This window comes from Corticium candelabrum, chromosome 3 (assembly GCF_963422355.1).
Source record: "Corticium candelabrum chromosome 3, ooCorCand1.1, whole genome shotgun sequence".
NCBI lineage: Eukaryota > Metazoa > Porifera > Homoscleromorpha > Homosclerophorida > Plakinidae > Corticium > Corticium candelabrum.
The window spans coordinates 4,030,845-4,047,056 of NC_085087.1; the positions used below are offsets into that span (position 1 = coordinate 4,030,845).

General features: G+C 38.5%; 1 protein-coding gene across 1 annotated transcript; it reads right to left on the minus strand.

The window, feature by feature from the left end:
• Nucleotides 1–5: 5 nt before the first annotated feature.
• On the minus strand, nucleotides 6–15,393 carry LOC134176732 (hemicentin-1-like). Its single transcript, XM_062643388.1, has 15 exons — nucleotides 15,257–15,393; nucleotides 15,068–15,186; nucleotides 14,742–14,999; nucleotides 12,244–12,594; nucleotides 10,168–10,473; nucleotides 9,854–10,105; nucleotides 8,130–8,402; nucleotides 7,816–8,070; nucleotides 4,695–4,976; nucleotides 3,230–3,505; nucleotides 3,086–3,163; nucleotides 1,752–1,871; nucleotides 1,657–1,687; nucleotides 425–614; nucleotides 6–361 (listed from the first exon to the last, which is right to left on the minus strand). Exons 2-15 carry the CDS (start codon nucleotides 15,156–15,158, stop codon nucleotides 260–262), a joined length of 2,865 nt encoding a protein of 954 aa, XP_062499372.1. The 5' UTR covers nucleotides 15,159–15,186; nucleotides 15,257–15,393; the 3' UTR covers nucleotides 6–259.
• Between the last annotated feature and the right edge of the window lie 819 nt (nucleotides 15,394–16,212).

Below are 16,212 nucleotides of genomic sequence, written 5' to 3' on the forward strand. Positions count from 1 at the left end.
CGTGATAAACACTCGGATTGAATTACCAATAGCTCGCTCACAAGCGGTTGTCACAGATATGATAGCACACAGGGGAGGTACAGTATCAGTTTCCCGTACCTCCTAATCCCACACTACAGTACTATGTAACACTTTCAGAGATGCAGCGCCTAACTAACGGACTCTACACAGACCCCACACACACACACACACACGTATCACGGACTAAACGTACCAAGTAACACAATCAACTCAAGTCTGGTCCTAGTTAACCTCGCAGTCATGCCTCATTTGCTGCATTGCTCGTCTCCGTTGCGTCGGCTTTCGGTGGCGTCTCCTCGTGCAACAGCGATTCCTTCGCGCCCTTGACGTCATCACGAATCTATCAACAAAAACAAGCGATTGTGCAATGAGTAAACAAGGACCACAACAGTGCGAGCCTGACTTCGGTGTCGTGTTTGAGTGCCGAGAGGAGGAGAGAATCTGTGGCTGAGGTGTCGGCGTCGGCAGTGTGTGACAGATCTATCTTTGTCTCCGATTTGTCACCGTCTGGAGTGCTGGTCAGAGGATCCATTGCGATTCTCTTCGGAGAGCTGGCAAGATCAGTAATAGGCGGTTTCTCTGGTGTCTGGAAGCTAAAAATTTAAATTTAGAATTTTTTAATTAAATTTTTTTAGATAAAAAGACACACATTAGTATTTTTAGGTCATTTTCTGTGGCGGATCAAGACTTAGTGCTCAAAATAATAGTTTATGTGACGTCATTAGATTTTTAAACTTTCTGCTGTCTCATATGCTGCACAAAAAACAACTTTCTGGAATTACTAAAACTCAAACTGAACAATCCTGTGATTTAAAAATGGAACGAAACCGCATACAGTAGTACACTTGCTTGATTATTACCCCACCCAATGGTTGGCCAGAATAGGTCAAGTACAGGATGGGGTCTTACTAAAAAAGAGACATTAAAAGTTGTAAATTGACGAAAGTAATTTATTTATTAACTTAAGCAGCATCTTGCTACTAGTAGAGCTTCAAATCTTTGCCATTGCCTAAAATATAGAAACCTAAGCTTCTATACCTTATGATAGAATATCAGAGTCATTATAAAACCTTGAACTTGGTCAGAGGCATGCACAGATTGAAGGATGTCAACATTTCTACAGGCGCAAATCTAGAAAACTGTCACAGTAGAAGGCCCCAATTGGCAGTAATTAAAAACTAAAAGTGTGAAAATCTTAGAGTCTTAGCTAAAGCTGGGGTGGGGGCTTACTTGAGTGCTGGGGTAATAATCAAGCGAGTACGATATTTCTAAAACTCTGTTGGTGTTCTTAAATCCTATCTCAATGATACAATTGGATCTGGATTTTATTGACATTGAGTCAAGGTTTCTATTGAAGCAAATAACTCTACTCAAACAGAGTGAGTGGTACAAAATATTTTGAAGTGGTGGGTCCTTAGTATGCACATGCCTAGATCCGCCACAAAATTTGGTAATCAAACAATTGTGATACATAAGTTAGGTCATTGCATTTGCATCGGATTGTGACATGGTGTGTGTGTGTGTGTGTGTGTGTGTGTGTGTGTGTGTGTGTGTGTGTGTGTGTGTGTGTGTGTGTGTGTTGTGCACATACAGATAACAGCAAAATACGTATAAACCATTATTTAATCAACTCACGGAGCATTGGGGTACGTTCCACATTCTTCAACTGCAACCAAACATGTTGCATCATGATCTCAAACCAAGACGAATAACCCTAAATCTTGACTTACCACAATACTGTCCTTGTCTCGATCTCAAAAGTATCACCAGGACAAACGCGATGACCACAATGAGAAATAACAAAGCAAACACGACTCCCAAAATTATTCCGATTTCTGTTGAACTCGATCCTGAATCAAAAATTAAGAATAAAAACATTAGATATTTCCTTTTCCATTACACACACACACACACACACACACACACACACACACACACACACACACACACACACACACACACACACACACACACACACACACACACACACGCACGCACACACAATGTACAAATGTTAAGCCCTTCATGTCAACAATAAAGTCAGTTACGGAGATAGCTCCCCTGCCTCTGGAGACAGGGCCTCCATGCACACGTGGAGGCTTAAGGGCCAGTGCTACAATCCACCTGAAGCTTGGCCAGAGACATCCAGGGCCAACGACTATGGCACAGCTCTGAAACTGAACACCAAGGCCCACACGTACCCGTCTGCTGCATAATGTTACTGCCAAGCCAGAGGTCTTGTCCACTCCAGTCAATGACCAGGTACTCTTTTATACTCCTGAGTCAAGAGAAAAAATTGTGTGTAAGTTTCTTGCTTAAGAAAATGATGCCATAGCTCGCCATCACTGTGACTTGAACCTGCAACCAGGATGTTTCCATTCTCCAAATGCACTCTCTAACCAGTTGAGCTACAGCACCATACACACATGCGCACGCGCACCCATGTCCACACAAACAAATGGATATGCTCTTCGGAAAGTTCCAAAGATAGCAACCCTGCCTATTTCTAGACAGATACCCCAGCGCTACTCAAAGTTTTAGGTCACACTGACAAACCCCTTGATGCGTGGCCAGAGCATCAAACTGCACTGACCTTGGCGCAGCCACGAGAATGCACATCAAGTCCACACATACCTGTATATACTACGCGATGTTCTGCCAAGCCAGAGGTCTAGTCCACCCCCAGTCAAAGACCAGGTACTCATTTATACTCTTGAGAGTTGAGAGGCAATTGTGTGTGAATTTCTTCCTCAAGAGAATTACGTCTGTACTCGTCCACGAACCTATGACCTCAACGTCCCAGATGTTTCCATTCTCCAAATGCAACTCTCTAACCAACTGAGCTACAGAGTGCACGCATGCACGCACACACACGCACGCACGCACACACACACACACACACACACACACACACACACACACACACACACACACACACACACACACACACACACACACACACTATGGTCTGTACAAGCCACTAACAACAATAAAATATACAGCATGCTTGAGCTTCCAACAAATAAACTGTTTCAAAATGAAATCATTCAGATAGACAACAAACCTTTGATAAACTGTTTGTTGGCTGTAGGTCTATCAGTCATAAATGGTGTCGTTGTTTCCTGCCTGGTGGTGACCAAACCTGCCAAACAGAGCCAATCATCAACGAGTACAACAATTATACACAAAAAGGATATTTAAAACAAACCAAATGTGGTTGTCATGACAACAGCATAAGGTCCCAGCCCGACAGCATTCACTGCAGAGATACGAACTTCGTATTTCGTCTTGGGTTCGAGATCTCTAACCGTGTGCCTCAATTCTATGGTTGTTTCCTGATGCCACTCATTCCGACCAAACACGCTGTATTCAACTCTATATCTCAAAATCGGTGTCCCACCATCAGAAGGACTTTCCCATTCGAGAGTGACGACAAAAGGTGATCGATCCAATACATGCAATCGACCGGGAACACCTGGTATGACTAAACATAATAACAAAAATATAATAAAATATAATAATATATAATAAAATATAATAAAATATAATAAAATATAATAAAATATAATAAAATATAATAAAATATAATAGAATATAATAAAAATATAATAAAATATAATAATATATAATAAAATAAAATATAATAAAAGTATAATAAAATATAATAAATATATAATAAAATATAATACATATAATATATATAATAAATATAATAAATATAATAAAATATAATAAATATAATATATATAATAAATATAATATAATATAATAAATATAGAATAAAATAAAATAGAATATAATATATATATAATAAATATAACAAAATATAATAAATATAATAAATATAGAATAAAATATAATAAAATATAATAAATATAATAAATATAGTAAATATAGAATAAAATATAATAAAATATAATAAATATAATAAATATAGAATAAAATATAATAAAATATAATAAAATATAGTAACAATACAATAAGTATATAATAAATATAATAAAATATAATAATATATAATATATAATAAATATAATAAATATAGAATATATAATAAATATAATAAATATAATATATATAATAAATATAATAAATATAATAAATATAATAAAATATAATAAATATAATAAATATAGAATATATAATAAATATAATAAATATAATAAATATAATATATATAATAAACATAATAAATATAATTAAATATAATAAATATAATGTATATAATAAATATAATAAAATATAATAAATATAATATATATAATAAATATAATATATATAATAAATATAATAAATATAATATATATAATAAATATAATATATATAATAAATATAATAAATATAATATATATAATAAATATAATAAAATATAATAAATATAGAATAAAATATAATAAAATATAATAAATATAGAATAAAATATAATAAATATAGAATAAAATAAAATATAATATAATAAAATATAATAACATATATAATAAATATAATAAAGTATAATAAAATATAATAAAATATAATATATATCATAAAATATATTATATATAAAATATAATAATATAATAATATATAATAATATAATAATATATAATACTATAATAAAATATAATAAATATATAGTAAATATAACAAAATATAATATAATACAAACTTTCGGACACACTTTGAGTGTATACCTTGCTTCAACAAATGAAACGTCGTCGAGTCCATCCCCAATATATTACTAGCCTTGCACTCGTACGAACCAAACTCATCATGACTGATGCTTCTAATCGTCAGAGCACTAATGTATTCATTCTTGTTCGATGTCTGTATGAAGTCAATCAAGCCTGACGCCGGATTGTTGAGAAAATGCCAAGTTACTGTCGGTTCGGGGTTAGAGATGATGACGCAGTTAACAGTAGCATCTTTACCTTCTCGGAAATACATCGTGGAATCGACGGAAGTTTTTGGCACGACTACATACAACAGATGTCCAGATCACAACCTAACTCAACACTAATAATATTGATAATATTAATTTATTGTTAGTCAATAGTAACAAAATGTATATGAAACAAGTACTAGCATAAGTTTAATTCGAATGGCTCGTTGGCAGGTATAGTTATTAGTGTAAAAGTAGTGATCTACAACTATGATTATGAAAGCTTAATGACAGACACATTATATAGAACATGTCCAGTGTTCTAGACAAGATTTTCATGCACGGTGCAATGCCTGCCAAAGTTTCTGTACACCTTGCCCCATGGTATGCTATTTGTTCCCTATTTCTTCAAATAGCAGCCGCCTTCGAATAGAAGCCAGAGCAGAAGAAACTAGTGAAAATAGAGGCCACTCTCGAATTGACGCCGCACTAGTCTACAAAGTTACTGGTCACGCCCATAGTACATGGTTTGGATGCTTCCGCGTCAATCTCATCCTATTACGCACACTTGTCTATCTAATTTATTTTATCAATAGCAATATGTACTGGTAATAGTCGTGGCATTTACAGGCAAACCGTGGCATTTACAGGCAAACCGTTACAGTTGGCACCTTCAAAAGTGTCCAATTATGTCACTAGAAAGAGTTGTGACGTTCCAGTACCAATGTCACCGTGTAAAGTAGAGACTTAAAAATAGAAGCCGCCCTAGAATACAAGCTACTCTAATTTAGAGGCTGCAGTTCCGTAACCTTGTTAGAAGCTGCGGCCGCTATTCCAAAAAATACGGTATTAGAGCAAGCCTTGCTAAACTGAATGTGCATGATCGACTAAGTCAAATACATGGAGTTCGAGAATCGTGCACATACAGTGCTGCATGCTCTTATGACCCATTTACATGAGCACTTGTAAGCGGGCCAGCCCGTGCTGGCTCTGTTTCTACGGTACGTGTAAACGCAGGCCAAGCCGTGCCAGCTCGGCTCCGTATTTCTAGCCGAGCCAGCACAGGCCAGTCCGGGCTGGCTCGGGTCAAGTATGTCTTGTAAATGCATGGCATCCTGAAAAATAAGCCACGCATGCTCATTTGACACAAATGGCGTGAAACATGAGGGAGACTCTCTATCTTATGCTATTGTGGAGCGACCAAGATGTGCAAGAAACAAATCTTTAGCTACGACAGTCGCCTGGCGATAGACTTGCATCTCCTATGAATAGACATACGTCTCTTATGAATAATACGACATCTTGCATCTGTCCTATGCATTTCTAGATATGACTGTTGTAAAGGCATAAAGAAAAAACGCAAGCAGTTTGGCTTTTGTCCATTGCAAACGTAAGCTAACGCGAGCTATGTCAATCTCGAGTAACTAATGCACGTTTACACGCCCAATAAGCATTGGCTTGCTTCTACAGAGTGTGTCATGTAAAAGCAGGACTGGAATGCTGGGCTGGCACGGTTTAGTTCGGCTCGCTATGCGTGCTTGTGTAAATGGGGTATTAGGCTTTGAAAGAACAACAACCGACGATGAGTGACTAGTGCACACTGAAAGTAATCGACGACAATCTAATGACATGCCATTAAGAAAGAAGAGGCCATGCGGTTTGGCAACTACTGTCTAAAGCATGTCAGCACTGAAGCTATATTTCAATGATTGACATATTATCACGACAGATCTTTCACCTCGAAATGCCCTAATAGTTTAAAAATACTGATTTGTCTGCCATCCACAGAAAAGGCAACGTAGAGTATTTCAAGGTACTAAAACAATAAAACATGAAAAAAGTATTCTGTTTTAGTGTAGTTGCAAACCAAAGCGCCCTTCTGGGTAACTGACCCATTGCCCTGTCCAATTCAAATCCCATTGTTCCAGCTGTAGGTTATTTGAGTGGGGCACGGTGCCCTGCCCAAATGTTAAGGATCCTCTAACGTCCTGCCCAAATATATCTAGGCACCTTCGTAACGAGAATCCATACTACAAAGACTGTGCAGTGAGCCAGTGACTACGTATTCTGGAGGGTCAGTTACGTGGTATGAAACTGTCGCACGTTATATTTTGTGCACATGTGATCCTAGAGCTTTGAGGACTAAGGTAGAGACAGGTGGCCAGCACAAACAAAGCTACCCTTACGCATGCATACCATGCAATCGAGTAAACAACAGTGATAGTTGGCAAAGCAGGGAAGAGCACCAAATTGCTACTATAATATATTTAGGGTACATTGGTGTTTCTGCATATATTTGCCAGAGACTGGTATCTACCTCTTTAATGATCAACCACACCACAGACTGCCACGTTAAATTCGAATTTCAGCTCTGACAACGAAAGACACGCTCAAGCCAAGCTTAGCAAGACATCAAAGAAATTAACAGCTGGAAGAAACTACCACTTGTAGCCCCAAATATGGATTTAGTGAGGAATAGAAGTCTGGAAAACATTGGCTTTAAGACACACAACTGGGATGTTTCGTAAATTGTGTGAAGACAACAGAGATAAATCAACTAAATGCCAACTGACATGCTGCAAACGATTGAAGAAAGACAATTAAAGTCATTGCAGTAGTACAGCAGTAGTAGATTCTAAAGGAGTTGATGTTTGATGCCGCTGCCAACTTTGATTACACTACAAACTCAATTTCATATAAGCTGGCAAAAACAATTTGCACGACTCAGTAGAGCCTGCCCCACCTTTAGCACAAAATGCCCTACCCTGGCCCAATTCCAATTCTAGCTGGAATACTGAAATCCTGCTTAAAGCATCAATACTCTACCTCAAAAGTCGCATTTTCATTATAAGCAAGTGTGTGTGTGTGCATGCATGCATGTGTGTGCTTGTGTGTAACAGTGTGTGTACCATTACTTCCCACGTACACATTACCTTGCACAATGAGTTGTGTCGTATCAACTGCCATTCCTACTTGACTTATCGCTTCACAAGTGTATATACCGCCATCATTCGCTTGAGCAGACGCAATCAACAAAGCACCACTCTCGTCCTGATGAATACTTCCCGTTGACGGCGGTGTCCACGATATTGTTGGTTCAGGAACACCACTCGCAGTACAAGGCAACGACACACTATCGGATTCATTAACCGTAATGCTGTCCAACAAGTGAACAATCGATGGTAAGACTGAAATACAGTCACACATTGCATAAATCAAAAAATACACAACAAATTTCCTCGCTTACTTGCAACCAAGAGACTCGCTGTAGCTGTCATTCCTGTTCCTATACTGTTCTTTGGCACACACGTGTAGTTTCCCGTGTCTTCGAGTGTTACATTGTCAATCAGTAACACATGGTCTAATACGGTAACTCTTGAGCTATTGGTTAGCACTTTGCCATCCTTTTCCCAACTGTATGAGATATCGGATGGATTCGCTCTGGCAAAACAACTGATAGATGCCAATTGACCGACAAGAACTATTTGATCTTTAGGCTGTGTTGAGGCCTTAGCTGGAACTGCACAGAACAGAACACAATCTTGAGGAATACAGAGAGCCATTGTAAATCAGATAAAATACAAATTTAAATTTAAAGTCAGAGCCATTGTGGCTGGCTGCAGTTGTAGTTATAACGTCATCGCTGTGTGTAAGTCGTTTGGTTGCTAACATCTGCAGTTTTAGTTTGATAAGTCTGATGACTTAAGCTTAATGCTATGATAAAGTCATTCACACGAATGACAATTTTCAAGTCTGATTACCGCACATCACATTTTTCAATGATATCGACATCACATTTTTCAATGATATCGAAATCAAGAAATGCCTCAAATGGCACTAGCATGAATTCTACAGCTAAAGCATTACGTAATATGCTGCCAAGACAGCTCAGTTGCCTCATAATACCATCTTTAATTGTTCCATGGTAACTAACTGAAAGACGTTTGTGACCACCATATATATACACTGTACTGTCTAAATAACATCAGACTGACCCACAAACTAATGATTGTTCCTCTATCAGAGTTCTATTATCCTGCCAAATTTCATCACAATCCCGTCAACATGTTTACGAGTAATCATGCTCACAAACAAACAAAACAAATGAAAATAAAAAGATAAGCTCTTTGGACTGATCCCAAAAACTAACTAATTGTTCGTCAGTCAGAGTTCTATCATCCCACCAAATTTCATCGCAATCTGTCGACACATTTTTGACAAACTAATGGCAATAAAACATACCTCCTTGGCAGAGGTGACAAATATCATTACAGTAAAGTTGTAGAACAAACAATGACGTTGATAAAGTAAAATCTCCAAAAATGTATCATTACTAGCCACACCCACACAAAAGAGCCTTAGAATAAAGTATTGGTTACAAAGCAGTTATAATTCAACTAGACAATCAATTTCAGATACTTCAGTTAGCAGTAAACCTAAATATTAAAAATAGAGCATTGGACATTATTCACTGTTAAGGCCACTACTGGAAATATATTTAATAGTTCCTGGTCGCCGCCCTCATGATTTTTGTCTCAGATCAAGAAAAAGTATTATTACGAATGCACAGTACAATCACTGCACAGTGCCAAACTAGCGTATGTGCTTACAGTGCTGCAAGTGCAAAGAGTATAACTACGTATGAGAAATAGTAAAACTTTACTCTATTATTGCCGTACTTGTTGTGTTTGTTTGTCTTTGGTACAGATATGGAAAGTCATATAGTGTTAGTTTACTCTATTATTGCCGTACTTGTTGTGTTTGTTTGTCTTTGGTACAGATATGGAAAGTCATATAGTGTTAGTGGATTTGACTTGGACCTAAAATGCTTATTTGGTGGGTGTAGCATAATAATAACCCTCCACTCCAAATTTTGAAGAACTGCAGACCAGAAACTAATGTATTTCTTGGAGTGGCTATTACAGAAATTTACATAAACAAACATAAGCACATTTACGATTATCACATTACATTCGACGTTCACAAATGTGCTGGAATGGATCGTCCCGTAGTCGTTTTCAGCAAAGCACTCGTGCATTCCGTGATGATGTTCACCGACTAAAGGAATCACACGAGACATTTGGTTGTTCAAAGTCAAAGCACCGTTGAAAAGCCAGTCTATAGAAGGCCTCGGAGTCCCGGTGACCGCACAAGATAAATTGAGACTGTCTCCTTCAGTGATTGTAACAAGAGCTGGAGACGATGACAGCAATTGTGGTGGATCTACAAAAAATTAAACACAAAAGTGCAACAAAAATGCATCCAAAAATGTAAGAAAATTTTACCTATAACATGAACCACACTCTCTGCGACTAGAAGTCCTTGGTCTGATCGAAACAAACATTTGAAAGTCGTAGGATTGGTTGCTCGTTTGATGCGAAGATTCGTAGGCTTTATAAACTCGTAGATCTCAGTGAGAGGCAAGAATGGGAAAATGCCATTGGAATCTGCGATAACCGAGCCGTCCGCTGTCCAATGAAACATTGTGTTCAATGATCCACTGGAAGCGCATCCCAACACAACCGTCTTGTTGTAGCCTACAAATAGTTCTGGAGGAGGAGCCATGGTCAATGTGAATTTTTGATCCTTATCTAAAGTAGCAGAAAGAATGTGATAATAGATAGTGAACAAAAGTGCTGCAGAGTATCCTCGCTTATCTGACTGTGTCCTGCAGATATGAGATCCTATTGGCTAGTGCACGAACTTATGACTATGACTGTTGTGCCTGTGCTATCTCCATGCATAGACAATTAGAGTTTGCAAACAAATGCTGTCACAGCGGCAAACAGCTGCTACTGATTATTATTCAAAGAGTAGCTTATGTGTACTAAATTGTAAGTCATTTTTTCAGTACAGTATCTGTCCAAACACAAGCCCACTGAAATTCAGACCCGGGGCTTCAATTAAACCGCTTTGCAACTTACTCTGAGTGTCGTTCTTAACAAAGACTCAGACTGAATAGAGGACCCTCTGTCTTTAGTTGCATGTGTACAGATGGAATTTGTTTCAACCTGCAGCTGAGGTGCCTACTCAACCACTCATTTCAGACTACCATATATTCTTTCAAGTGTGGGAGAATGACTGCCAACATTGATAGAACGGGAGAATGCTCTAATAACCTGAACGAAAGACGAAAGCACTGTGTAGCAAGTCAAAGATCATCTCTACCTTAGCACTGACAAATCACAATCAGTGGAACTAAGCCAGACCCTAGAATGGAACCAACTGGGCCGATGCCAGTGGATGTCACAGAATAGGAGGAAGACCATCTTGCAATTTTGAAAAATCAGACTTTGAAGGCTTAACTGCAGACGACTTGCTGTAATTTTTATGTAGCTAGATGATCACGTGAAGAATACCAGAAGTCAAGTGAAGCAACTTGGCAACTCTCTAGCGTGCAGTCAATATCTCTGTATACCATATAAGCCTCTGTCTAAATACAAGTCCTAGATCTTACATTACTACACAAGCTTATTGCATTCCACCATTTAATTCAAGTCCTGGAGCTTGTATTTGGACGGATATGGTACTTACCGTATAAGATGAAATATTGATAAGAAATTTTTGGAGAATTGGTGGATTCTGCACCAACCGCCAATATAAAATCCGCCATTAATTAGGTCACCGGGATATGTTAAAGTCATCAACACGTAGATCAAGCATCACGTGGCGATGTACATGTGGTGGTACATCACGCGAATGAGGCCACAAGATGGTTTGGTAATCCCTGCTTGCCGTCTGTTGAGCCTATGAATGAGGCAATGAGGTATGGATGAAGCTGGACTGTCACGTTCACGTGGGTCACGTTCTTTGTGCTGACACAGCAGTTCTTCATCACCAGGCAGTAGTTAGAGACTAGTAAGTTAGGGAAATGTGAGCCACAAGCACATCTGTCAATCACAAACTCCTCCATGACCACTTATGGTAAGACATATCAGTTATCAAACAATGATGTCCGTCCGCCAAAATAAAATCAGCCAACATGCTTTGTCCATCAATTTCTTAGCAAACCACCAAAATAAATTCCCACCAATGTTTCATCTTACAATAGATTCAAATATGATCTCTGTTTTGTTGTATTTCTTGTGCTGTCAGTGCCATTGCTAGTTGTGCCATGTACATGTAGGATACGTGCCACATATATGTTTCAGACTATGGAGAATGTCAGGCGTTTGCTTTCAAAGCCTGGTTTAGAACTTCACAGTGTGGTTTGGGACACCAAAGTTTAGCTACGACTGCGAGGCTTCTCGTATTCATTCATTCAGTGTCTGACCCTCTTTGGTATCTGTTGCCCACACGGAGTCGGACAATCAAGGATACACTGTACAACATTAATTAAACAAATATATTTCGTGTGATACCTTTCTGTAGTTGAGCAAGTTCGCTTATTGATTTGTCGTTAGGAAGCTCGGGCAGCGTTGCTACACACCTGTACTTGCCTTCAAAGTCGCTAAGTTGCGGTTGCATAATCTGTAATATTCCCACTCTCTGCCATTGAAACGTCACATATCGTGGGGTTTCTGTTGTATTGATCAGATTCGTTGTTCCGTTGACTACTCGTTCCCAGCTGATGACAAGCGATTTGCTGTATGTGTACTTGTCGACGCCGGCTTCACACGTGAAGACAGCAGTTCCAGGTCCGGGTGTATTGGTATTGATATCAACATAAAAGGGAGTGTCCAAGGGATCCACAGCAAACGTATCGCGCAACCCTGCAAACAGATGTAACTATAGAATTGTGGTGTGCGGGTGGGTGGGTGTGCACGTGCGTTTGTGTATGTGTGTGTGTGTGTGTGTGTGTGTGTGTGTGTGTGTGTGTGTGTGTGTGTGTGTGTGTGTGTGTGTGTGTGTGTGTGTGTCTACAGTCATCAAATTAATAAGAGCTATAATTCTATTTTCTAAACTTTGCTTTCTTTGATGCAGACAGCATTACCAAATAAGTCTACAAATGTTTTTGTCTGCATGATCAGTTGCACGTACACTTCATATAGAGTCACTAGAAGGATATGTGGGATAGCTCTGTAATGGCTGCCACAAAAACTGGACCTGAAGGCTGTCAAGACTTCAAAGAGGCAAGAGGAACAATTTACACAACTTTCTTTATTACAACTATCATCTAAATAGCAGTCTTCGATATACTGCAAAAATCAATGATATGAGATGATAAAATTGAAAGCTTTCTGTGGCAAAATTTTGATCTCTTTGCTGCTAATATTACCTGATGGTATTAATTTTAAGAGGAGTGATGTTAAAAATATTTTAAATATGAGTGATTGTAAAAGCATATTGCTATATAACCATATGCTTGATTTAGAGAAACCCTAGTTAGATGAAATAGACACCATAGAAGTGTTCACACTGTTTTATGACTAAATTAGCACTATCCTTAATTAATTAGTATTGTGAAACTATATGCAATCTGTTTCTCAGTATTATGCATTATGCAAATGGTTTATAATATATAATTCCTAGTACAGTACTCTACACCTGAATAGAGCTACCCTATATACCATTTGCACAACATCACATTAGTAAAGATACCAAACCTATACCTTGTTTTCAGCCACACCAATTTCATATAAAGCAATAAGTATTATAATTCAAAAAAGTAATACTAGAAGCTTGCTCACTTGAAATGTGATTAATTTCTCTATATGCAACCCCTCAAAGTATCACTGTGCAGCTGCTAACTAGTATGCATAGATGACCTTCTGATGTTATTCATTGTGAAGTGGTGATATTAATTAAGCAGTATTCATCTTTTCTCAAACAACTTGATAGCTACAGCAGTCAAGGCCTACCCATATGCAGTGGCGTAGCGTCCAGTCCGACCGGTCCGGCCATGGCCGGACCGGTTTTTGAAATATGCACTTTCGCCAGACGCTCAATGGCATCAACTTCCGTTTTAAGGGTATAGCCGATTAAATAAGTAATATATTTCTGCTCATGCAGTACTTTGTGCGTCGGCCTTGCGTTCTCCAGACGTCAGTTGAAGGTACTGTACAGGCTCGGAGACCCAGCCGATGCGAGGCTAAGATGTGTGCAGGTAATGCACGGAGGTCCGAGGCCGCTAAAAAGACCCGTTCATCTCAGAGCCGCCGCATCTATCAGGAGCAGACCTGTGAGATTAGGAGTCTAGCAAGTTGTCGAAGTAGTTGTCTGTCTAAAACAGACACTTTGTCGATCAGTTCGTGCTTAAATGAGTTTGTGGCTGGTAGTGAGCACAGACTTCGCATTTTTGGAAAGTTCGATTAAGGTTATGAGCAGCAATAAGTATCAGTTTTAGAATTAGACATGGCTGTCATTATAGTTCTCGTTAATTAAAGTTGTCCCGCCCATCTACTAGCGTGCGCTACATTGTCCAGCCCACTAGCGCGCGCTAGGCCGGACCGGTTTTCATTTACTTCCTACGCCCCTGATATGCAATGTATGTGAACTTGGTCTTGCACATTCCTTGATATCCAGATTGACAAAAAATCCTAACTGAAGCAAGAGAGAGCAGCTTTCATATAGCAAGCAGAAGATAAAAATGTAGAACATTTGACACACTTGATGACTGTAACAATTATGTCATAATTTGCATAATGCTACATTTCTCTCTTTTTTGTTTGTGATTGATCAAACAGTCAGCTAAGCAAGCTCACTAAAAGTTCTTGCTCTTTTCAATTTCATATTCAAATAACAAGAGCTACCCCAAACAGTAATGTCAATTAGTCAGCTGATTTGCTAATGGATAAAGTACAATTCATTACAACAAGCTAAAAGTGCAAACAGTTGGAGTGCTCTACTTATTTGCTTCCCAATCTATTCACAAGCAACAGACCGATAGCCCAAACTTCTCACTGAACAAAGTACTTACCATACACGTTGAGCTCTGATTTTCGACTGATGATTGTTCCTGCTGAATTCTCAGCAACACACTGATAGACACCCAAATCATGCCGCGTTATAGAAAACACAGCATAGGTAGAACTCGCAGAATTCAGAAGCTTCTCTCCGTTGCGTAGCCACGTGTAGGTAGGTGTTGGAGTTCCAGTTGCTTCACAAGAGAAGAGAGCATCTTCACCAAGGTACACGGTTACACTCTCGGGTTCAACAGAAAACGCCGGTCTGATAACTGGAACAACAAAATGCCAATTCGAATCAAAATGACCGACAACTGACCGCGCGCGCGAAATGGCATACCGCCGACAACATGCGCAGATGTCGCCATTTGGATGAAAAAGAAACAAGTGACGACAATCAAAACACAAGAATTTACGGTGGCACTGTGCATCTTGAGAATTTCCTGATAAACGGAGAATCTAGTAGAAGTAAAAACGACCGTCGCGTATTCAAATTAAAGGCACGTGAAGTGGACGGTACCGCCGTTACCTTCACGGTTTACAACTTGCTGCAGACGTTTTGTCGACAGTACGTTCGGATAGCTAGACTACAAGCCGTTAGATCTCAAACAGACAGTCCTCGACGAGAAGTCGTGATTCGAACCGTTGGCTACACAGCAACCGAAGCAACTGACGCCTTCGCAATGAGACATTCTTTATGGCTAGAAACTTTCGCGCCAATGGACCGTTTCCGGGAATACACAGTACGCGACAATTTCTCCCATTATGCAATTCAATTAAACAAGCAGATGACGAGATTGTGACACAAATCCTTTGACAACAAATATTCACAAGTACTAGATAATTAATGTTGTACTAAATATAATTAATGGTTAATATTAGTGTACTGGAACATACCAATAGCCAAAATTTCTTTACAATCATTAAGAGCTGATTTCCTTTTCCGTCTTTCCTACTTCTTTGGAGTCCATGTTTGTTGTCTGACCTGTTGTGACGTGACCATGGCAGCTGATGCAAGGTCTGACGTTTAAGTCCTAGCACCTTGCTTGGCACTATGCCTCAACAAGCATCTGTGAGTGTGGGTCTACCATTTTGATAAGACAGAAAACCTTGAATAGACAGAAACGGTACAAACAATTATAGAATAGGCAATGAGAGGTCTATATGGACGTTTTAAAAAATACAGACATAATATGCATTACTATCAACAGTAAAGTGTTACTTAATTTTAATTAATTAATCTCTAAGAACACACATCATATGGAACCTATAAGTCTTACCAGGATGAGCACGCAAAACCTACCAGACCTTGCTTGTTTTGTACCAATTAGATCTAAAATAAAGAATCAAATACTCAACATTTGTGGTGTACTCAAAATGACCACGTGACATTTGTGCTGAATGAAATGCCCACTTAAGGCACACACACATAGCAATTCCATGACTGGCAGAAAACTAGAATAATATTAGCATCTAAAGTAATTA

Coding starts and splice junctions, on each gene's coding strand:
- LOC134176732 (XM_062643388.1), bottom strand. CDS start 15,158: ATGCACAGTGCCACCGTAAATTCTTGTGTTTTGATTGTCGTCACTTGT. Junction 8,071..8,129: donor AGCGAGTCTCTTGGTTGCAA/GTAAGCGAGGAA, acceptor ACTGTATTTCAG/TCTTACCATCGATTGTTCAC. Junction 615..1,656: donor GGAACGTACCCCAATGCTCC/GTGAGTTGATTA, acceptor TTAAATTTTTAG/CTTCCAGACACCAGAGAAAC.